This window comes from Homarus americanus, unplaced genomic scaffold (assembly GCF_018991925.1).
Source record: "Homarus americanus isolate GMGI-L3 unplaced genomic scaffold, GMGI_Hamer_2.0 scaffold29478, whole genome shotgun sequence".
In the NCBI taxonomy this organism is placed as follows: Eukaryota; Metazoa; Arthropoda; class Malacostraca; order Decapoda; family Nephropidae; genus Homarus; species Homarus americanus.
The window spans coordinates 2,188,041-2,212,677 of NW_024747997.1; the positions used below are offsets into that span (position 1 = coordinate 2,188,041).

General features: G+C 49.4%; 1 protein-coding gene across 1 annotated transcript in view; it reads left to right on the forward strand.

Annotated features, from left to right (window-relative positions):
• The window catches only part of LOC121879932 (protein groucho-like), a 75,909-nt gene that overhangs the window by 39,579 nt on the left and 11,693 nt on the right, over positions 1–24,637 (forward strand). Inside the window, exons 4-11 of the mRNA XM_042386750.1 lie at positions 2,387–2,488; positions 7,250–7,285; positions 8,501–8,545; positions 9,425–9,487; positions 10,200–10,275; positions 10,759–11,033; positions 23,479–23,611; positions 24,204–24,331. Of these exons, the coding sequence (XP_042242684.1) occupies positions 2,387–2,488; positions 7,250–7,285; positions 8,501–8,545; positions 9,425–9,487; positions 10,200–10,275; positions 10,759–11,033; positions 23,479–23,611; positions 24,204–24,331 (858 nt within the window). The remainder of the gene's footprint in view (positions 1–2,386; positions 2,489–7,249; positions 7,286–8,500; positions 8,546–9,424; positions 9,488–10,199; positions 10,276–10,758; positions 11,034–23,478; positions 23,612–24,203; positions 24,332–24,637) is intronic.

Sequence of the window (24,637 nt, forward strand, 5' to 3'; positions counted from 1 at the left end):
CCCATTCCTTTTCTTCCTCCGATTATTACCCTCTTCCCCACACCCTCTCTCTCTCTCTCTCTCTCTCTCTCTCTCTCTCTCTCTCTCTCTCCTCCGTCCACTTACACAATGACCGCTGCTGGCCGACAAGGGGAACATTTTTACTGGTGTTTGATGGTTTTTTAATTCTCCTTTAAAGAGAGAGAGAGAGAGAGAGAGGAGGGAGAGAGAGAGAGGCTATTCTCACCCTTCTTCCTCCTCCCTTTACTCTCCCTCTCACTCGCCCTATTCTCTCCCCTCCCTGATACTGACTCCAGCCTCATACACACACACACACACACACACACACACACACACACACACACACACACACACACACCAGGGTAAACCGTGAGGTGGTGAAACGCTCATTCAAACTCTTTGATTTATGACAGTGATAAGAGATGACAGTAGGGAAGGGGGTCGTGCCTGGTCTGGTGAGTGGGTTGACAGACAGACAGATAGACAGACACGCAGACAGCTGAGGTGTGTGTGTAAGGAGGGAAGGAAGGTCATGATAGCGCTAACCCACTTCGCTGTATAAGACTGGTGTTAGTAAGTGTTAATTTAGTCTCTCTCTCTCTCTCTCTCTCTCTCTTAACTACGTGTTAATCTCCCTTATTACTCCCTGTTATCCTCCCTTCATATGCCGTGTTAATCTCCTTCTTCCGCCCTTTACCTCTTAATCAACACAGCCCCGCTACCTGCCTCTATCTCTCTCTCTCTCTCTCTCTCTTCCCCTTCCATCTCAATCACCCTTTTTTCCTTGTTCCCCTTTATCTTCCCTTCCTATCTTTCCGTGTTTACTCTCTCTCTCTCTCTTGGTAGTGTGGGTGGGGAAGGTATGGTGGTGATTGTTGGAGGTGGTGTGGTGGAGAGGCGGTGATGGAGAGAGGTGGTGATGGAGAGAGGTGGTGATGGAGAGGCGGTGATGGAGAGAGGTGGTGATTGGTGGTGTGGTGGAGAGAGTGGGTGATGGAGAGAGGTGGTGATTGGTGGTGTGTGAGAGACGGTGATGGTGGTGATTGGTGGAGAGAGGGACGTCGTATTTCTTTCAATTTTCTGATTCTATTTTATTCATTATTCCTAGTTTAACTCTTTTTCCTTTGTCTTATATATCATCACTTTCCCTCCTCCTCCTCCTTTCTTTCTTCTCCTTTCTCTTCTTGTTGCTCTATTTTCCCTCATTTATCCCGTTTTACCTCTCCTCTTACCTGTTCTTCACTCTTCCATCTACTTATTCTCTTCCTTTGTCCTTCCTCCCTCTTCTCCTTTGTACTGTGTGTGTGTGTGTGTGTGTGTGTGTGTGTGTGTGTGTGTGCCCTCTCCCCTCCTTCTCGCCTACAATAATTTCTCACTATTTTTATTCTTCCGTCTTCCTCTTATCCTTTACTCCTCGTGCTGGGATAATTAAGAGAGAGAGAGAGAGAGAGAGAAACAGCTACCGGGATAATCATCATTTTCTCCCTCCTCCTCGTGTTGTTCTCCTCTTCTTTGTTCTTTTCTTCTCCTCTTTCTTTGCTCCCTCCTCCTCCTCCTCCTCCTCTGTCTTCTCCTCTCCCCCATTCCATTCTACGGTAGGGAAATAAATGGCTCAGGTGACATTAATGGACAGGTGGGATTTACAGGTTAATTAGGCCAGTTGACAGGGCATGAGGTGACTGACAGGTAAATGTATTGTGATTTATTAATACAACACGGACGGGAAATAATGTATTTTGATTTATTGAGGTGAAGGTGGGATTAATTTTTTTGTAATGCTATGGTAAGTAGGTAGTAGTTGTTTGTTTGTTTGCTTGTTTTTGTTTGTTGTTTACTTACCTATGTTTTGTTTGGTAATTTTATCTTTAATTTAAGAGTTGAAAAATATTTGATTCCAGGAAGTCAATGGAATCACCTGAAGAATAACCTAACCTGACCTGACCTGACCTGACCTGACCTGACCTTACCTAACCTTACCTTACCTTACCTGACCTTACGTGACCTTACCTTACCTTACCTTACCTGACCTTAACCTAACGTAACACTATTTGGGAGGGAGGGTAGGTTAGTGTTAGTTTAAGTTAGGTTAATATTTAGGTGAAATAAGCTGGGGTGGAGATTCTTCAGGTGGTCAAGCTTAATACTATATAATCCCAAAAGTAATAATGTTTTTTTTTTTATGTTTATCGAAATTGTAAAGTGGCAAACAAATTGATTCATTGTTTGTAGTCGAGTGTGTGAGACATAAACAGTGTGATTCATCCTGTTTTAGTCTCTATTGCATTTATAAGAAAGCAAACAACTGTCAGGGCATATTTTTGTTTATGTGTAAGCAAGAGTGACGTAAACAAGTGGAGTTTATAGCGTGTTTGTTTTGTGTTTACAGGGTCCCCAGGCGCCTGCCGGTCCTGGTCAGCTTAAATTCACCATCGCCGAGACCTGTGACCGTATCAAGGAAGAGTTCAACTTTCTACAGTCCCAGTATCATGCGTGAGTACCTGTGTGTGTGTGTGTGTGTGTGTGTGTGCAATTATTAATGTATACTGTATATATGTGCTTTCCCGCCTTTCTTAGTAATCCTCTCACGTGCTGGCTGTGTCCTTTTCCCCTCTTTGAAAGACCATTGTCGTGTTTGGCAGGTGGTGTCCGCCTGAGTGGTGGTGAGGTGGAGGGAATGGTGGTGGTGTAGTGGCGTTTGGTGGGTGGTGGTGGTTGTGGGTGGAGGAGGTAGTAGTGGTGGCGTGTGGTGTAGGGAGTGTTGGAGATGGTGGTGTGGTGGTGGAGGTAGTGTTGGAGATGGTGGTGGAGGTAGTGTTGGAGATGGTGGTGGAGGTAGTGTTGGAGATGGTGGTGAGGTAGTGTTGGGATGGTGTGGTGTGGGGTTGGGTGGAGGTAGTGTTGGAGGTGATGGCGCTGTCTGACTTAATCTGATTACTGACAAATAACTCCCGGGATCTCTCTCTCTCTCTCTCTCTCTCCTTCCCCTTCCCTTACCGTTTTTTCTCCTGTTCTCATTATTCCTCTCTCGTCTTCACCCCATTCTCCCAACCTCCCCTCTCACTTTCTTTCTCTCTCTCCCTCTCTCCTTTCACCCCTCTCCGGTACACTCCACGAACTATGAGGCTCATTATGGAAGGGGGAGAGGGGAAAAAAGTAAGATTATGAAGGGGGGGGGAAGGGGTAGAGTGCTGTGGGGGATTATTGAGCCAGGCGTGGGGAGAGAGGGGAGGGGCCGTTTTATGGAGGGTGATATAACAAGCTGCTGCTGGGCTTGGGTAGTGAGGAGGAAGAGAGGGAAGGGTGAAGAGAGGAGGGAAGGTGAAGAGAGGAGAGGAGGGAAGGAAGGAGAGGAACCGAGAGGAAATTTTTAAGGAGTTAATTTGGTCCTAACTTAATGGTGTAAAGGTGGTGGTTGGAGGATGGTGATGGTAGTGGTTGGAGGATGGTGATGGTAGTGGTGGTGGAGGATGGTGATGGTAGTGGTGGAGGATGGTGATGGTAGTGGTGGAGGATGGTGATGGATGGTGATGGTGGTGTCCCTCAGGTCCACTAACACCATTCGTCACATGGCCACTACTCCTGGCATCATCCACCACGCTAAATGATATTCTGGCCACATGTGATGCTCCCATTACTGTTATTGTGGAGGGGGGAGAGGGAGGAGGGGGATGGAGAGAGGGGGGAACGGAGAGTGATAATGATGATAATTGGAGAGGATGATAGTGGGGGTGAGCCACCGCCCCTCCGACGATCAATGGATCTATAATTAGATTAACTGGGTGTACTTTAACGTTCTGAGTTATTATCCCCTAGACTGTAGAAGATGTCTGAACTGCCACCCAGGCTAAGAGGGGTGGATGAGGGGGGTGAGGGGTGATGAGGGGGGGGAGGGTGATAGGAGGCGATATCACCCCTTTCACACACACATGGGAGGTGTGGAGGGTGACAAGCATGGTGGGGGGAGCTCCGGCGCACACGAGGAATAAACTAGTTTGGGCAGTAGTTCCCCCTCACACAGAGACGGTAGTTTATATCGCAAGTCTTACAGCAGTTGTGGGTCATTAGTGCAGGGAAGGAGTCATTAAGTTGAAATTTTGCCGTGTAGTGCAGTTGTGGGGCGTTATAGTACAGTGTGTTGGGGGGTGGTCTACCTGGTGATTAAGGCCACCTGTCACGTGTTGAGGTGTGTGTGTGTGTGTGTGTGTGTGTGTGTGTGTGTGTGTGTGTGTGTGTGTGTGTGTGTGTGTTAGTCGCCGTCGTCTGAGCTGAATCACCCTATTGATGGTGATATATACAAACACATCGACCAGTGAAGGATGTGGCCCCGTGTGTGTGTGTGTCATGTACCAGTGTCACACCTCACCACCGTGTCATATACCCAGTTACAAGGCGCTTTATCAGGCGCCAGTGTGTCATATATTAGTGGAAGATGCCTGAGTTGGGTGTGTGTCGTATAGAAGTGTCATGACACCTAGGTCTTATGGTGTGTAAGGAGGACGTGTGTGGATTGGGACCCCCCTTAGTACTGACACACACACACACACACGCACACATATGTAAGGGTTTAAGGTTTAAGACGTGTAGCTACCTATTATTCTCCTCCTCACCATAAAACAAGATAAGGTTTAAGGTTTATACTGGGAATTACATACGAACCTCTCAATTCAACAGCGGGTAGAACTCGGGAGCGCCCCTTTTGAAGATCACTCACACTTAGGGCGTTGTTTTAAAAAGAGTATATGAAGAGGGTGTGCGGTGCGAGGGAGGGGACGGCTAGGTAGAGAGAGAGAGAGAGAGCAACACAATCCTGCCAAGGGAACGTAGGAACCCCTGGGGAGCCATGATAAGCAGTGAGAGGATTCCTTTCTTCCACGATCGAGTCATCTTGTTTTTGTGATGTGAATTGACTGGTTCTTTTATTTCCCCTTTCTTTCTCTTCCCTTTTTCCTTCCTTCTCCTTTTTCCACTCCCTTCTCTTCTACTCCCTCCTTCCCCACCTACTGAACACCGACGAAGAGAGAGAACACGGCACATTGCCTCATAGTGTAGCTTTTGTGAGTTTACAAGGTGTGCATAACAGGAGAGGGGAGAGGGAGGGGAGGGGTAGAGGGGAGGGGAAGGAGAGGGGTAGAGGGAGGGAAGGAGAGGGGGAGGGAGGGGAGGGGGAGGGAGGGAAGAGAGGGGTAGAGGGAGGGAAGGAGGGGAGGGAGGGAAGGAGAGGGGAGAGGGAGAGGGGAGAGGGGGGAGAGGAGGGAAGGAGAGGGGGAGAGGGAGGGAAGGAGAGGGGGAGGGGAGAGGGAGGGAAGGGAGGAGGGGAGAGGGGTAGGGGAGGGGGAGGGGTAGAGGGAGGGAAGGAGAGGTAGGAGGGAGGAAGGAGGTAGAGGAGGGGGAAGGAGGGGAGGGGGAGAGGGAGGGAAGGAGAGGGGAGGGAGGAAGGAGAGGGGAGAGGGAGAAGGGAGAGGGGGAGGGAGGAAGGAGAGGGGGGAGAGGGAGGAAGGAGGGAAGGGGAGAGGGAGGGAAGGAGAGGGTAGAGAAGGGAGGGGTAGAGGGAGGGAAGGGAGGGGTGAGGGAGGGTAGAGGGAGGGAGGAGAGGGTAGAGGAGGGAGAGGGTAGAGGGAGGGAAGGAGAGGGTAGAGGGAGGGAAGGAGAGGGTAGAGAAGGGAGGGGTAGAGGGAGGGAAGGAGGGGTAGAGGGAGGAAGGAGAGGGGTAGAGGGAGGGAAGGGGGTAGGGGAGAAGGGGAGGGGTAGAGGAGGAAGGAGGGGGAGAGGGAGGGAAGGAGGGGGAGAGGGAGGGAAGGAGAGGGGAGAGGGAGGAAGTCATAGAGAGATGTTTTGTTGTTAAGTGTGGCGTAAGGCACCTTCCCCTCTCCCCTTCCCCTCTCCCTTCCCTCTCCCCCCCGGTCCAGGTGTCGTGGTCACTATGGTCATCGCCTCTTAAGTCATGTGTACACCTCTTTCTACCTGGCATTATGTGCACCTCAAATGCATCGTGTACACACCTTTCTCCCGGGATATGTGCACCAATCCAATATGTACTTTTCTCCGATCTCATGTACACCTTCAATGCATTACCTATGTACACCTTTCTCCGATCTCATGTACACCTCAATGCATTACCTATGTACACCTCTCCTGGGATATGTACACCATCCAATCCAATGTGTACACCTTTCTTGGATCACATGTACACCTCCAATGGAACGTGTACACCTGCCCTATATACATCTTGTACACATGTCTGTACGTCTCTTCTGGACCACATGTACACCTCCTGCATCACACGACTGTACTGTACACCTCTCCCTTGTCACATGTACACTGCTACGATCATGTACTGTACACCTGTCCGTGCCACATGTACACTTTACTGCGTCATGTACACTTTATTGCGTCATGTACACTTTTCTGCGTCATGTACAATTTAACTGAGGATAATATTATTATTCTTGCTTTTATTTGTGAAGTTTTTACCGTCTACCCTATCGTCTCTGTCTGTCTGTCTGTCTGTGGCTGTCTGTATGCGATTGTGTCTATAATAATAATAATAATAATAATAATAATAATAATAATAATGACTTGTTATTTTAGTACCAGATTATACTATACATTATTTTTTTCTCTCTCTCTCTCTCTCTCTCTCTCCTCCCTTTCCTACACTCCCTTCCTCTATCTAACTTCTCCCCCTCCCCACACCCCACCTCCCCACCCTCCCCCACCTCCCCCACCCCTCCCCACCCCACCTCCCCCCTACCCCTCTTCCCTCTTGATATTTCTATATACGCTGGGTTACCGTCCCATCTTTCTTTTATTATGTTCTACCACACCCACCACCACACCACACCTTTACTACCACACCCCCACCACACCACCCCACCACACCCACCACCCCCACACCACACCTTACTACCACACACCACCACCCCCACACACACCTTACTACCCACCCCCACCACCACACCACACCACCACACCACACCACACCACACCCCACACACACACACACACCCACCACACACCACACACACACACACACTACCCACACCCCCACACACCTTTACTACCCACACACACCACACCACACCACACCCCACCACACACACACCCCACACCCCCACACCACACCTTTACTACCACACCCCCCACCACACCACACAACACCACACCAGGCCAGGGTATAGTGTCTCTCACCATCAACTAACACAGGGACGTTTTTCTTCATCACAGGTTGAAGGCTGGAGTGTGAAGCTAGCCAGTGAGAGACGGAATGCAGTGTCACTACGTTATGGTGAGCTGACACACCTCTCACCATCATCCCTCTCACCATCATCCCTCTCTCATCTTCGTCCCCCTCACCTTCATCCCTCTCACCATCATCCCTCCTCACCATCATCCCTCTCACCTTCATCCCCTCTCACCTTCATCCCTCTCACCATCATCCCTCTCACCTTCATACCCTCCTCACCCCTCCCTCGACCCATCATCCCTCTCACCATCATACCTCTCACCCCTCCCTCTCACCTTCATCCTCTCTCCATCATCCCTCTCACCATCATCCTCACCTTCATCCCTCTCACCATCATCCCTCTCACCCCTCCCTCGATTCTGTGAGGGGGCAAGGGATGGGAGGATGGTCAGGGAGGTGGTGGAGGAAGAACGGAGCTGGTAAGGGGAAGAAGGATGGGAAGGAAGGAAGAGGGCGACACGGGGAGGGAGGAGGGAAGGGGGGAGGGAAGGAAGGAGAGACGAGGTTGACTTATGAGCATTAGTGGTGATATCTTAATAGTGAGTGTTGGGGGAGGTTAAATGGGGAGTAGGGATGGGGAGAAGGGGGGTGGGGAGGAGAGTAGGGATGGGAGGAGGGTAGGGATGGGGAGGAGGGAGGGTAGGGGTGTAGGGATGGGAGGAGGAGAAGGGGAGTAGGGATGAGGAGGGATGGGAAGGGGTGTAGGGGATGGGAGAGAGAATGGGGGTGGGGAGGAGGGGTGTAGGGGTGGGGAGGAGGGTTGGGTATGGGGAGGAGTAGGGGTGGGGTGTGTGGGATGGGGAGGGAGGAGTAGGGGGGTGGGGAGGGGTGTGGGGATGGGAGGAGGGTAGGGTGGGAGGGAGGTGTGAGGGGTGGGGTAGGGGTGGGGAGAGGGTAGGGATGAGGAGTAGGGGTTGGGGAGGGGGTAGGGATGAGGAGGAGGTGGGAGAAGGATTGTAGGGATGGGGAGAAGGGTGTAGGGATGGGGGAGGTGGGGAGTGGGGTGGGAGAAGGGGTGTAGGGATGGGGATGAGGGATGGGGAGAAGGGGAGTAGGGGTGGGGGAGGAGGGGTAGGGGTGGGGGAGAAGGGGTGTAGGGGTGGGTGTTAAAGACAAGTTGGCCATGATAAGTTGTGAGGTAAATAATAATGAGTGTTAAGGTGGAGGAGGTGAGAGGGGTGATGAGAGGGGTGAAGGGGAGGGAGATAGTTAGTGTGTGTTACTCTTGATAATATTAATCTTGTTTTTGTCTTTCAGTACTATGAGATGTCGTATGGACTTAACGTGGAGATGCACAAGCAGGTTAGTACTGTACACCCTTGTTTCACCCTTTATTCTCCCTTGTTTTACAGTTTCTCCCTTATTTCACCCTTATTCTCCCTTGTTTCACCCTTCGCCCTGGGTATGTTCCGTCTCGCTTATCCTCCCCCTGGCCTCTCCCTTCTCTGCCTTATTCACCCTCATTTCTCTCCCTGTTATTTGATGTTTTCTCCCTTGTGTTGTTGTCAAGTTAAGACAGACAGATTTGATTAGGTTAGTGAGTGTGACTGAGTACCACACACACACACACACACGTACACACACACACACACACACACACACACACGTACACACACACACGTAATTACGAAGCAAGAATGACTCTACGATGAAAAACATTATTAATATGAAGATGGCGTGCGTCTCCTCCCCGCCTCTCCTTCCTCTCCCTTCTCCCTCACCTTCTCTCCCTCCCCTTCTCCCTCACCTTCTCCTCCCCTTCTCCCTCACCTTCTCTCTCTCTCTCTCTCAGCTTAAGCTTTTACTGTTTACTTCATGGTGGTTAAAACTGTGTGTGTGTGAAGCTGACAGTTAATGCTTTCTTCAGAGGCTTTAATAAAACAACTAACCTAAACAGCTTTTCTACATTAAAGGTTGAACAAAAATGAAATAAATTCCTCGTGTATATTAGGAAGTTTTAATAAGTCTTACGTTAAGTGAATTTATTATTATTATTATTATTTTCAGTGAGTTTTATTAAATGCTGTTCCATTTTCCTCTACAGTCCAAAATAGAATGAGAAAATAAGAATGAAAGTTAATCAAATTCTCTCTCTCTCTCTCTCTCTCTCTCTCTCTCTCTCTCATATCCACAATTAAAGAAAATAATCCAACTCTCTCTCTTTCTCTCTCTCGCCAACAGACAGAAATCGCCAAGCGGCTCAACGCCATCATTGGTCAGGTCCTTCCCTTCTTGTCCCAGGAGGTGAGTAAAAGTCAGGTCAGGTCAGGTCAGGTCAGGTGTACTGTGGTGTAGTTATATTGTTAATGGTACCTCTATATACTTAGGGTTTATTTTTCCCCTTTGAAGTTAGTTGTAATTAATTTTGACATCACAAGGAGAGTTTTTGTTTTGCGTGTTTGTTTTGTTTGTGTTTGTTTTTGTTTGTGTTTGTTTTTGTTTGTGTTTGTTTTGTGTTTTGTTTGTGTTTGTTTTGTTTGTGTTTGTTTTGTTTGTGTTTATTTTGTTTTGTGTTTTGTTTTGTTTTGTGTTTTGTTTTTGTTTGTTATTGTTTTGTTTGTGTGTTTGTTTTGTTTGTGTTTGTTTGTTTGTATTTTGTTTTGTGTGTTTGTTTGTGTGTTTGTTTGTTTGTGTTTGTTTTGTTTGTGTTTGTTTTGTTTGTTTTTGTTTTGTTTTGTGTTTGTTTTTGTGTGTTTGTTTTGTTTGTGTTTGTTTTGTGTGTTTGTTTTGTTTGTGTTTGTTTTGTTTGTGTTTGTTTGTGTGTTTGTTGGAGGATTTGGTGAATGGGGTAGATTAATTACAGGTGTGGGGGAGGAGGGTTGGTGGTGGTGAGGGTAGGAGGGAGGAGGTGTGTGTGGGGGAGGTGGGGGTGTGTGTGTGGGTGGGTGGGGGGGGTGTGGTGAGGTGTGTGTGTGGGTGTAGGTAAGTGGGTTAGGTGGTGTTGTTGTTGTTACAGCACCAGCAGCAGGAAGTCGACGGCGGTGGAGCAGGCCAAGCAGGTCACCATGACGGGTTGAACGCCATCATCAGGGGTGAGTTAGTCCTTCTTCTCTTCTCTTCCTCCCTCTATCATGTTCTCTTCCTTCTCTATCATGTTCTCTTCCTTCTCTATCATGTTCTCTTCCTTCTCTATCATGTTCTCTTCCTTCTCTCTCATGTTCTCTTCCTTCTCTCTCATGTTCTCTTCCTCCTCCTTTATCTTCTTCCCTCTATCTTATTTCCTCCTGCTCCTCCCTTTCTTCCTCCTCTTCTCCTCCTTTATCCACTTGTTCCTCTTTTAGTTACTTTGTTTACCATAATCTTAGCATTAACTGAACACTTTTAACGTCTTAATGTAGTGATTCAAGAGTTAAGCTGTTAAGCCATCAGACAGTAATAACTACAGCTTAATGGTTGTCTTAATAAATTCTGTAGTGGATTGAAATAGAGTAACTGTAGCCTGGTTACTGTGATTTGAGTGTTAGGTTTTACTGGTGGTCAAGGCGAGTACTGATTGATGATGGTTGGTGGTGGTTTTTGGTTGCAGCAACAGATGCACGCCCAGGCAGGCATTCCCCATGGTGCCCACGCCCCGACGTTGCCCATGGCGCCCCACCCGTCCTTGGCTGGCATGCCGGGTTTGCCTCCGTCCACCGCAGCTCCGCCTGGCCTTCTGTCCGCTGTGTCGTCCGCCTCCATCATGGGCCTCCCCACACCCCTCTCCGTGCTGGGTAAACCTGACCTGGGACGATCTGACGAGAAGCGGGAGAGAGCCGAGGACCGCGCCGCTGCCCTCCTGGATGAGCAGGCCGTGAGTACTAACACCCTCCTCTCTCTCTCTCCCTTAGTCTCACATAACTCTACATTGTCTCTTGCCTCGACTTCAAGACACAGGCGACTACCATCTCAAAATGTATATATATCTCTCTATCTCTTTTCCCTTACCTGCCCCTGCTTGGTTGTACCTCCATTCCCCCTCCTTGTCTCACGTACCCCCCTTTGTCTCACGTGCCTTGTCTCACATACCCTCCCTCATCCCTTCAGCTATAGTAAGGGTGTGGTGATCTCGCAGGTGTGGGTTGTGGTGGTATAGCCAGGGGGTGAGGGAGGAGGGAAGGAAGGAGGAGGTGAGGGAGGGAGGTAGTGAGGGAGGTGGTGAGGAGGAAGGTGGTGAGGAGGAAGGTGGTGAGGAGGGTGAGGAGGAAGGTAGTGAGGAGGTGGGGAGAGGTAGTGAGGAGGGAGGTGGTGAGGGCAAGGTAGGTCACTCGGCCTCATGGGAACAGGACCTGAAGTGTCTCTCCTTATTTCCTATTACCATGATAATTACATTTCTCCAGTGGTGTCAGCTTGAATCTTTACAGTGGTTTCAGCTTAAATTTTTAGTGATTTAAGCTTAGATTTTATAGTGGTATCAGCTTCCTACATCATACCCGTGTCAGTTTGAGTATGATGAAAGAACAGAGGCTTATCTTTTTAAATGTCTAGATTGAAGGCTTTGTATATCAAGCTTTGTACACCAAGCTTTGTATATCAAGCTTTGTACACCAAGCTTTGTATATCAAGCTTTGTACACCAAGCTTTGTATATCAAGCTTTGTACACCAAGCTTTGTATATCAAGCTTTGTACACCAAGCTTTGTATATCAAGCTTTGTACACCAAGCTTTGTATATCAAGCTTTGTACACCAAGCTTTGTATATCAAGCTTTGTATATCAAGCTTTGTATATCAAGTCTTTTGCGTATAATAATGCTCTCAGCCACATATATAAATGCTCCCTCTGCCACAGAAATAATGCTCCCTCTGCCACATATATAATGCTCCTCAGCCACATAAATAATGCTCCCTCTGCCACATATATAATGCTCCCTCTGCCACATATATAATGCTCCCTCTGCCACATAGATAATGCTCCCCCTGCCACATATATAATGCTCCCTCAGCCACATATATAATGCTCCCTCTGCCACATAAATAATGCTCCCTCTGCCACATAAATAATGCTCAGTCTACCTTATAAACGATGCTCTAGTTAGTCTGTAAATAACAAGCGAACAGAAGTCGATTGTCGGGAATTATGATGTGGAACGTGTGGGTGTGACTGGGTGGGTGTGGGTGGGTGGGGTGTTTTAGAGCTCTGTATATTATCTGGAGTGCTGGCAGTGGGCGTTCGGGGGACTGTTTGTTAGGGTGTGGGTGGTAGGGCGGCCTGTTTCCCACCTCACACCACCCCACTCCCCCCCACCCACGCCCGCCCACCCAGTTGGATTACCGGCTGCCTAGGTGGTCCATGAAGTCATCTCTGGCCATTCATTGACAATTACGCGCCCGCTCCGATTTCTTGGTCGTTAGGGGGGTGGGGAAGAGGGCGGGGGGGAGGGTGGGGTGTGAGACTGGCGGTGGTGGGAAAGGAAGAAATGAGGAGGAAGGGGGAACGAGGGGCGTAGTGATGACGTTTAGTAGAGGTGTTGTGTAGGGTGAGGTGGAGGGTGACGGGTGAGAGCGACGGGTGAGGGTGAGAGCTACTGAGGAATTTTATGAGTGTTTTAATAGCAGGCAGAGAGAGAGGCTCTACGGATGAAAGGAAGGGATAGTGAGCAAGGGGAGAGAGTTTGAAGAAGGAAGGAATAGGGAAGAGGAGGAGAATTGAATTGAAACAGTTTATTTAGCGTTAAAAAAACCCCGACACAGAGTGGATAATAATAACAAATTTAACATGGCTGAGAACCTGAGCTGCACCTGATACATACTGTCATTTATCTCAGGGAAGGAGAGGAAGGGAGGAGGAGGAAGGAGGGGGAGGAAGGAGAGGAAGGGGGAGAAAGGAGGGAGGAGGAAGGGAGGAGAGAATAAAATTATCACCTCTAGGCAGACTATATGTAACGCTAAATCAAAGAGAACCCCCCAGATCTGTGGGCCCCCCAGATCTAATGGGCCCACAGGACTATAGGACCCAGTTTAAGAATACGCTAGGGACCCATTTGACCTGTCATGTGGGGGGGCTTTCCTCCTTCCTTTCTTCCCTCCCCTTCCTCCCTCTCCTCTCCCACTAACCCTCTCTCCTCCCATTCCACCCCCCCCACCTCCCCTCTTCTCCCTCTCCATTTTTCTCCCGTTCTTTTCCCTCCCCGTCCTCAGTGTGTGTGTGTGTGTGTGTGTGTGTGTGTGTGTGTGTGTGTGTGTGTGTGTGTTTTCTCTCCCTGTCTCAGTAAACAGATAAGACGGTTGGCCTCTATCGTCCGACCGGATGTCTGTCCTGTCGTGCCCCCCTCCTCTCTCTCTCTGTGGCAAGTATCTCAGAACCAGACTTTCTGAGTAATTTAAAGTAATCTATGACTTTCTTTCCTTTACTTTATTTCCCCTCAGACTTTTTTCCCAGGTAGCTTAAATTAATTCTTTTAATCTTTTTCCTTCGCCTCCCCCCTCCTCCCTCCGTCATTTACCTTGGAAGAACTCGTACCAAAGATTAATTCCCGTCTGATATATATATATATATATACTTTTTTCCCCCCAGAGATTTTTATGTTTACTTCTCGGACCAAAGCTTTTATTTTGCCTTGCAAAAAAACATTTTTCCCTGATTTTTTCTTCCAATTTTTACTCTTAGATATTAAGGTTTTTTTTTTCCTGTTGGTTTAATGTTTTTTATGTTTGTTTTAATGTTAGTGATAACATTTTGGTTTAAGTCAGGTTAGGTTAGGTTAGGTCAGGTCAGGTTAGGTCAGGTTAGGTTAGGTTAGGTTAGTAGGTTATTATTTTATTAACAATTTTGTCAGTTATGTTAATTTTAATGTTACTGTGGTAAAGTTATGGTGGTAAGTATAGTGAAGCTAGTATGGTGTTGTCATGGTAGAGAGTATGGTGACGGTTATAGTGATATAGTGAAGCTAGTATGGTGTTATCATAGTAAGAGAGTATAATTGGCCAGTATGGTGAGCCAGTATGGTGGGACAGTATGATGGTGTGACGTCTCCACCCATATCAAATTCCATTCCTTCATCACCGTAATGTGTTGCTACCTTACACTCCTCCTCTCCTCTCCTCCCCCACTCGCCTCTCCTCCCCTCGCCCTCTCCCTCCCCTCGCCCTCTCCCTTCCCTCGCCCTCTCCTTCCCTTCCCTCGCCCTCTCCCTTCCCTCCTCTCCCTCCCCCTCGCCCTCTCCCTCCCCCACTCGCCCTCTCCCTCCCCTCGCATCTCCCTCCCCTCGCCCTCCCTCCCACTCGTCCTCTCTCTTCCCCTCGCCCTCCTCCTCCCCACTCGCCCTCCTCCTCCCCCTCGCCCTCTCCCTTCTCACCCCCTCCCCTCCTCCATATTAGTTGTCCTCATAACGAGAGACTGGTGTGTTCACTGATGCGGACGACCCTCTTTCCTCTCCCGTCCTCGTCTCCCTCTTCCTCTCCCTCCCGGAGGTGATGAGAGAGGAAGTGGAGTAGCTGTTTCCTTCTGTGTCAATTTCCTCCTCACCCCCCCTCCTCCCTTCCTCCCTCCACCAGGTGACACTACAGGCCCCTCATGATACTGGTGGTGTAGTGTTCCCTCCTCCTCCTCCCTCCTCCCTCCCTCCCTCCTTCCTTCCTTCCCTCCCTCAGTGATCTTGTTTGGGAGGAGTGGTTGTGGTTGTGGGCGTAGGGAGGTGGCTGTGGGCGTGGGGGAGTACAGAGGGTAGTTTGGTTAGGTGGTTGATGGTGGTAGTAGTGGTAGGTTGGTTAGTTGATGGTGGTGGTAGTAGTGGTAGGTTGGTTAGTTGATGGTGGTGGTAGTAGTGGTAGGTTGGTTAGTTGATGGTGGTAGTAGTGGTAGGTTGGTTAGTTGATGGTGGTAGTAGTGGTAGATCTTGTCCACTGTGAGTAGTGACAGTCAGCTGTTACATGTAAACAAGTGAGAAACAGCTGTTGTATGTAAACACGTCGGTATCAGCTGTTTTTTGTCAACAAGTGCTGGTGGCCTGTGATGACTCTGTGTGTGTGTGTGTATGTGTGTGTGTGTGTGTGAATAATTATGATCATGGTTGAGACGACACGTAAAATATGCCGTTATGACCTCACGACAAATTTTATGTATGGCGGACTACACACACACAGTCCCCGTCGGTTGGATGGTCATTAGGTCGTGTGAGGGCGAACTAACCCAATTATCTCTCTCTCTCTCTCTCTCTCTCTCTCTCTCTCTCTCTCTCTCCAGGTTCCCATGACCACAAGGTGTGAGGAGCTTGGGGCAAACGGGATCATGTTAACGGGGGCAACGGAATCATGACAACGGGGGTGTTCGACTGTTTTATAGGGTAGTAGGTTAAACGGGAGACGGATCAGTGGGTTAACGGGACAACAGGTGGGATCAACGGTAATAACGGTACAGAGTTCAGTATTACGGGTCACTGGGGACATGAGAGAGGAGGCGAGAAAATGACCTGTTGGCAATGTTGATAAAGGAGAGAGAGATAACTCTTATCACTTGTATCCGTAGCTAAGCCTTCTCTCTCTCTCTCTCTCTCTCTCTCTCACTGTGTGTATGTGTATCTTGTACATGTGTGTGTCTGTCTGTGTGCACCTCGCCTTTCATGGTCCCTTCCTCCTCCTCCTCCCCTTCCTTCCCCTCCTCCACCCCTTTCCTTCCCCTTCCCCCCCCTGTTTGCACGCTGGAGTGACCATATGGCAGCTGTGTCGATGTACTCCTCCTCCTCCAGTTCCTCCTTGCTTCCTCTTCCTCCCCCCCCTCCTCCTCTCCCCTCTCCCCTCCTCCTCCCCCCCCCCCCCTCCTCGGTACTAGAGCAACGTCTCCCGGTCACGTGACGAGCGTGTCGGTCACGTGACTAGGCGGTGACGTGGGAGGCGGATCGTGCGCGTTGGAGGTGGGGGTGAGGCTGTCATGGGTGGGGGTGTTGGCACCATCGCCTGGGTGTCTAAGCCCGGATCTCACCTGGTTTGTATGGATGGGAGGTGGGGGGTGTGGGAGGGGGGATATGGGTGAGGGACGGTAATGTAAGGTGAGAGGGAGGAAGTGAGACAGAGGAAGGGAGTGTAGACGTGGTTTGGTGTTGAAAGGGAGAGGAAGGGAGAGGGAGCGATGTGAGTGTGACTAAAAAAAACTTGCGTAATTACCATGGCAGAACACCTGAGCATTTAATCGTGCACACAAATTCAGAGGTTAAGGAGAGTGGAGTAGGAAGGAGGGGTGTAATGGAGGCGCTCTTAATCGATCTGTGCCTCACTAATTGTTAGCCGCTGGTCGTTAGCCGTCCCTGGGTAGTTAGCCCTGGTGGTTTGGCTCAGGACCCCTGCGGATGACTTTGCTAATACCCCCCCCCCACCCCCCTCCTTTTTTTCCTCCTACCTCTCTCTCTCTCTCTCTCTCTCTCATGTCTAGTTAGTATTCTTCCTCTCTCCCTTCCTTCCTTCCCTCCCATCGTTACCTTTTATGCTTTACCTTTTACGTCTCCTTTGTGGCCTCTCCTTCACTCCGCCCCTCTCCCTCTGTCCATCACGCTTACCTCTCTTCTCTTCTCTATCTCCCTCTTCCACTTCTCTCTCCCCTTGACCGCACATTCCTGTTCCGCTCGCCTTCCTTCCTTCCTCGCTTATTAAGTTGTTCACTGATTCTTCTCTCCTCCTCCCCCTTATTCCTTTCTTCTCTCCTCCCTACCCTCTTCTTCCTCTTTTCTCTCCTCCTCCTCCTCTCTTATTCATTTCTCATCTTCCTCCTCCTTTCTTTATTCTTCTCTCCTCCTCCTCCTCTCCTCATTCTTCTTCTTATTGTCTTCATCTTCGCGATAGTTTCCTTCTTCTTCTTCTTCCATCTTTCTCCTTTGCCATCCTCTTCATTTCATCACCTTCCCCTCTTCCACTTTTGGCTACCCTCTTTCCTCCCCTCCTTCTTCTTCCTCAATTCTCTCCATCTTCTCCACCCCTTCCTCCCTTCTCCCTCTTTCCTCCACCTTCTCCTCCTTCCTCCACCTTCTCCACCCCCTCTCACCTCCTCCACCCCTTCCTCCACCTCCCGTATCTCAGTGTGGCTGCCCCATCCATCCACCCGCCATCCACTCCTCACACCCAGGACATCACCTCACGCCCGCTACATCTTGGTGGGAGGGGGTGAGTCCTAAGAAGTAAACTTGGTGTAAACTCTGGTTGAGTTTGGTGGGTGGGTCTCTCTCTCTCTCTCTCTCTCTCTCTCTCTCTCTCTCTCTCTCTCTGCGTCAGGGTTAGTGGCCTGATGTGATGTAGAGTTGGCTGGATCAAAGAGAGGCGGCTACAATACCCTCCTCGCTCTCCTCCTCTTTCTCCTCTCTCTCTCTCTCTCTCCTTAAAGTTTTCCTAGCTAGGATATTTACCCTCCTTACCGCCCTTTCCCTCTTTCCCTCCACACATTGATTAAGTTAGGTTAGTGGAGTGTGTGTGTGTTGTGTGTGTGTGTGTGTGTGTGTGTGTGTGTGTGTGTGTAGTCGATTCTACTACCATTACTGTTGTTGCTCCTTCCCCCCTTCCCTTTCCCTCCCCACCCCTTCCCTCCCCTTCCCCCCCCCCTTTCCTCGTTCTCCCTCATTTCCTTACCCCAAGCACTTTTCACCTTCTCAAGTACCTGAAACCTCTCTCCACACACACACACACACACACACACACTCTTCCTCAGTCCTCCCTCCCTCTCCACTCTCTCCTTTATTTCGACTCTCACACTTCATTACCCCTCATCCTCCTATCCTCATCCCCCTTACCCTGCTCCCCTTTGCTTCCTCCTGAGGGGGTGGCGGGCAGGAAAAGGAATGAAAGGGATGGATAGGGAGGAGCTGAATAGGGTGAGGGCTGGAAGGAGAGTGAGGATGAGGGGTGAGGTGGATAATCAGAGTATAAGGGGGTGAGGCAGTAAGTTGTGGCGTGTGTGTTTGTTGTCCCTTTGTAAACACCCGCACGTGATGGGCGTGGCTCTCAACCCGCCCACTCCTGCCTCTCAACCCCGCCCACTCCTCCCTCTCAACCCCGCCACTCCTGCCTCTCAGCCCCGCCCACTCTGCCTCTCAACCCGCCCCTCCTGCCTCTCACCCCGCTCACCCTCTCTCTCTCTCTCTCTCTCTCTCTCTCTCTCTCTCTCTCTCTCCCCTACTTGTTTCTATGAGTAGTGGCGGGGAAGGGAAATAAGGAGGGAGAGGTAAGAGATGAAGTGAAGAATATATATAAAATGGCTGATGATTGTGGTGTGTGGAAGACAGACGAAGGATAATGGCGTTAATGGAGGAGGGAAGGAGGGGTTAGGGTGGGGTAGGAGGGAGGAGAACCAGGATTGAGTAGTGGTGTGGAGATAACCCTCCTCCCTCCCTCCCTTTCCCCCTCCCTCCTCCCCTCCTCCCTTCCTTCCCTCCTCCTTTCCCTCCCTCTCCCCTCTCTAATCCAATGTGGGTGGAAGTGAAACCTCTCAAGCTACTTTGTTTACCTGGGGTGGTCATGGGTCGTGCAGGAGGCTGATGGGGTATGGTCTCAGGCCTGGAGGAGGGACTGTTTGACTCTGGCTCTCGTCTTGGGGTGTGTGTGTGTGGGCGTGTGTGTGTGGTGTGTGTGTGTGTGTGTGTGTGTGTGGTGTGTGTGTGTGTGTGTGGAGAACGTGTACGATAATATGATATTCACCATTTTTTTCCTTTAATAATTTTATTGTGCGTTGTCCACTCATGACCAGATGGGCAGTGTTGATTGTAAGCAGTGAAAAGGAGAAAGGGACAGGGGCTTTAGGAGGGGGAAGGGTGTACAAATCCGAGGATAACGTTGTATTAAATGGATAAATGATATGCACCGAGAGGGGAGAGAGGGGCGCGGTGTTCACAGCACTCTATTATGTTATGAATAATTTACCGGTGCAGTCATCCGCCTCGCCGCCACAACACACACTCTTACTGTACCGCCATCACTGTTTAACGTCATTATATATTATTTTTATCCAATCACTGTTTTATTTAATTACACGTGTTAATATATATAGTGGTGGTGTGTGTGTGTGTGTTTTAAAGGTTAGTTCACAGTTTTATAATAATGTGTGCTATAGAAACATATTAAAATCGTCTCCTTTACACACACACACACACACACATTATTATACCGATTCTAGACCCATAAACTAGTGGTGACTTAAAAATTAACACACACACACAAGTCAAGTGTACTTATGACCCCCCCCTCCCTCCTTAGCCTCCAACCCCACAGTGTACTCACCCACCACACCACACCCACCCCACCCACCCACCACACCCACCCATCTGTCCTTGTCATCCAGTATACATTGACTTATGAAGACCCAAAATATATGCTGTTTTTGGTTTGATTATAAACAAATTTTATAATGAAAAAAAACATATCAGTGTATTGTAGTTTATAATGTGTGATGAACTATAAATGAATTGATATAAAGTACATATGTGTGTGTTTAAAGTCACATATGTGTGTGTGTTTAAAGTACATATGTGTGTGTGTATAAAGTACATGTGTCTGTATTTCGTCTGTAGTGGTGATGTACAGCAACCAGCACCGTCGATGGACAGAGGGGACACTCGGGCAGGATGGGGTGAGTTGAGTTGAGAGGAGTTAAGTGGGGTGAGGATTTGGGAAGGGGTTGAAGGGTGAGTGGAAGTTTGGGAATTGGGATGAGTGGGGGTTGAGATGAAGGTAGTGAGTTGAAATCACTTGTATGACCGGCGACCTTCTGGTAATCGATAATGGGGTAATTGAAAATAGACAGAGAGATGGTGACATTCCTGGGTGATGAGAGGGAGGGAGGATGGGAGGAGTTGGGAAAGGGTGTAGGAGTTATGGAACAGAAGGTGTAGGGTGAGGAGGCAGATTATGGAACAGAAGGGTGGTTGGGTAGGGTGATGGAACAGAGGGGTAGTTGGGGAGGGTAGGGAGGGGTGATGGAACAGAATGGTGGCTGGGAAGGGAGGAAGGGAAGGGAGGAGGGCGAAGTGCTGTGAGGGGTTCACGGTTAGATGAACGGACGGACGCCATTTGGCTAATCCCTGGTAGAACTCAGGATCACTTCCACCCTCTTTTTTTTGTTATTTTACGACATAAACGTGGAGGTGTCTGGGGAGGAGAGGTGGGGGTAGGTGGGGGTCTGTAAAATCTTCATCATCTCTACTCTTTCCCTAGGTGGGGAGGAGGTCAGAGTGGGTGGGTCAAGTAGTATTGGATCAACATTAGGTGGGTTATATGAAAGTGGGGGTGGGTTAAAGGGCTTATAAAACATAGGGTGGGCCAGGGTAGCGGTGGGTCACGGTGCATTTTTGGTGTAATGGGATAGAGGTGGGTCAGTGGGGTGTAAGAGGGGGTTGAAGTGGATTAGATGATGGGTCAGGGTGTCATATTGGTGTAAGAATGAGATTGGTAGTGGTGGGGTTAACTAGGGGGATACTGTGTGTGTGGGGAGGAGGCAGCCGTTGTAACAGAGGGTCAGTGAAGCGAGCGTGGATAATGTAGAGTCGCTGGGATGGGTAAGGATCAACATGGGGGGGCTGGAGCTGGGGGGGATGATTTGACAGACAAGACAGGGGGGAAGAGAACCAGATAGACAGATACGAGGAGGAAAAAGAGGAGGTAGACAGATAGACAGATAGAGAGAGAGAGGGAGGGATGACTTGAAAGAAGATTAAGTTCTAATGATGGTTTTATCATAAGTCACGTACCGCACCTGCAGGAGGAGTAGGGAGGGTGGCCAGGGAGAGGTAATGCATTTGTGGACGTTATTGGTGGCAGCGGTGGGACAGGCAGGGAATCCAGGGGTGTAGGTCCATGGTTGAGGGCACGGGGAAGGGTGAGGGGACAGAGGGAAGCTTTACACACAAGGGTTGAGGGTGAATCAGATTTTTGCCGTGTGTGAGTATCGCCATATGGGGAGACCGTTTGAGAGGAGACGTAATGAGGCGTGGCGAGTGAGGGTGAATTATTAGCGTGGTCGGTGAGAGGGAGGGTGAGAGGGAAGGTGAGAGGGAGGGTGAGAGGGGAGGTGTGATGTTTAACGATGTTCAGTCTGTATTGCCTCTTGGTGTGTGTGTGTTACTGTACATATTTTTATTTACACTGTGTTGGTGTACAGAGGCCTCCACTACGCACATATAGTACATACTTACAGACGTGTACACATGGTTTATAGCCCGGCCACACACACACGTGACTGTCTGGCGGTGAAGTCAGTTGTTGGATGAGCTTTGAATACTTTGTTGTGTTGAGGTCAGGGGGAGCATGATGAATATATGGGGTGTACCTCCTCTTTCTCCCCCTCTCCTCCGTTCTCCCCTCTCCCCTTTCCCGCTTCTTCTCTCCCATACCCCCCCCCTCTCCCATACCTCCCCTTTCCTCTCCCCGTCTCCCCTTTCCTCTCCCGTCTCCCCTTTCTTCTCTCCATTTCCCTTTCCCTCTCCCCGTCTCCCCTTTCCTCTCCCCGTCTCCCTTTCTCCCTCCCCGTCTCCCCTTTCCTCTCCCCGTCTCCCCTTTCCTCTCCCCGTCTCCCCTCTCCCCGTCTCCCCTTTCCTCTCCCCGTCTCCCCTTTCTCTCCCGTCCCCCCTTCTCCATCTCCCCTTTCTCTCCCCATCTCCCTTTCCTCTCCCCATCTCCCCTTTCCTCTCCCCTTGGTACCAATGAATAATTTCCCCCACAGTCGCCGCGTGTAATAGTTAGAATACGTTTCCCCTCTCTGGCTCCCTCTCCTCGCCTGCGTTAATATTTCCCGGTTCATTCATCGACCCGTGTCCCCTTTCTTGTTTCCTCCCCTTTATAGACTGTAATCAATTCTCCCCTCTCCCTCTCCTCTCTCCTTCCCCTCCCCTCACACCCACCCTGTGTTCTTGCTGTCTCTTCTTCCCTCTCCTCCCCCTCCATCTTTTACTCTCCCTTTCTTACCCTCCCTCCCCTCTCCCCTCCTCCCCACTGATTTTCCCTCATCTTATTCATGCAGTGATCGATCTGGGTGTCCACTTTACCCTCACTTGTGACTTTAACTCGTAACTCCTCCCTCACTTCTTCCCCCTCACTTCTCCTCCTCACTTCTCCCTCCTCCTCACTTCCCTCTTGCCTCGCCTCCCTCTTCTGGTTCCCTTTTTATAGCCGCCTCGTATATTACACAGGCCTTAATCAATTGTCGCGGTTATTAGGAGGCTTAGAGAGAGAGAGAGAGAGAGAGAGAGAGAGAGAGAGAGAGGAAAAGAGGGAGAGAGAGAGACTGTCACCTCCAACAATGTAAGTGGTTAAGCATTTTAAACAAATTTGCTTCAGTTTACAGTCTAGTGGGGGAACATTTATACTGAACTGAGGGCGCTTCTCTCTCCACGAATAATTGTCCTACCTTTGTCCTTCTTTCTCCTTTCCCTAACCCCATTTTCTTTTTCGTCCCTTCCCTTCCCCATTCTCTCCCCCTCTCTCCATACTCGACAAAAAGGAGAGTTTTCCCGGGTACGCGTGGAGTATATTTCGGCTTCACTTTTAAAACAAACACACACACACACACACACACACACACACACACACACACACACACACACACACAGAGTGAAATTCATTTTGTGTTTTGAAAATATATATATATATATATATATGTTTATTTGTAGTTGCATTTGACCCTTTGTGTGTGTGGGGTGATATATTAAGAGTGGTGTGTGTGTGTGTGTGTGTGTGTGTGTGTGTGTGTGTGTGTGTGTGTGTGTGAGAGAGAGGCCAGGCAGGGCAGTATGTCAACAAGAGGGTCAGCACCCCTCATACACGCTCACCACTCCACCCTCTCATGTGAGCTTTACCACGCCTCTGTTATTGGTGTGTGTGTGCGTCGCTCTTCCCTCAATTGGTATGTTGCGTCCATGTTATGTGTGTGTGTGTGTGTGTGTGTGTGTGCGCGCTACTAAAACTTAATAGGTGAGGTTAGGTGACATTCCACTTTATGTGAGTTTAATGGTGGGTTAATATATTCGTTTATAACCTCCCGTGTGTGTGTGTCGAGTTGTTGTGTTGGTTGGTGTAATTAGCGTGTTTTTCCCGGGGGTCAGGAGGTCAGTGGTTGTGGCCACGTTACCTGTCCAGGTGTTTATCTCTCACCTGTGGTTGGTGGGGGGTAGTCTCAGATGGAGGTAAATAATGTTATCTTGGTGTTGGCTGCCAAATGAAAGTATTAATTAATGTATGGGCTACCTGTTGATTAGTTTGTGTCAACTGGTTATATGAATCTTGTTTACTATAGTAGTGTTGTGTACTGTGGATGACTAACGGACGTGTTTTTGTTTTGTCTTTTTGTTTACAGCGGAATAGTAGTTCCCCGGGGGAAGTCGGCCGCGTTCCCGAACCCCGGACGACCACGATGCCAAGCGCCGGAAGGAGGCAGAACTTTGGTCGGGAAGGTGGTCAAGACCTTGTGGACGTGGCTAATGAGGTGGGTCTTGTGCTTCAACTCTCCTTCTCCCTTCTCCCCTCTCTCCTTATTCCCGTTTCATTCAGCCATTTTTCTCCTCCATTCTTCTCTCAACCCCCCCATCTATCCCACCATCACCTTGCCGCCGGCCCTCTCCTCCCCATCTATCCCTCCATCATCATTCTTCCCCCCCATCTTCCTCCATCATCCCCCCTGCCTTGTTCAGTCGTGTATATAAATTTTTCCCGTGGTGATTGTCATTGTAGAGCCATCTTGTGTGTCAGGGGTGGGAATGTCAGTGACTCTACCAGTTGTGTTACCGGTATGTGTGCAGTGCCTCCCCCCTCCCCCTTGTTACTGAGTGGAGGGAGGATGGTGTCCTCGTGTAGGTTAACTGTAACTGTTCACCTGTCTAGTTCTTCCGTCAGTTACCTTTATAGGGGACAGTTGAAGGAGTTATTGAAGACTTACCATCGTATTTAGAAGTTATATTACTGTTATCTTCATGTGTAGGTGTTGGAGAATATCTTTTTAAGAGGCGTTTGAGGTTAGGTTAGACTTGTGTTATGTACAGTACTTTGGTGTAATAATACGTCTCCTCCTTGTGTCTCCTGCAGGACCCCAACACTCCGCCACAAGCCAACGGGGACCACCGGGATGTGCGAGAGAACGGCGAGAAGAAACCGGACTGCCGCCTTCTCAATCCTCCTCCTCCCGCTCCACGCCTCAGCTTAAACACGAGAAGGTACGTTCCCTTGGCCACTCCTTCCTACACCTCCACCTCTTGCTGCTTCCTCGTGTTGCCTCACCCACACTGCCGCTCCTCCTGCTGGTGTTAGTTTTACTTATTACCTCGCTCCTCACGCACGTTTGCACACACGCTTGCTTCTTTATGGGAATGGTACCTACCCAAGCCTGTGTGTGTGTGTGTGTGTGTGTGTGTGTGTGTGTGTGAATATACCTTACATGCTTATAAACTTAACACACAGGTTAATCTTAGTACCATATGATGTTTTAGTGTTAAAGGTTTCTCTTGTGTGGTGATCTACAG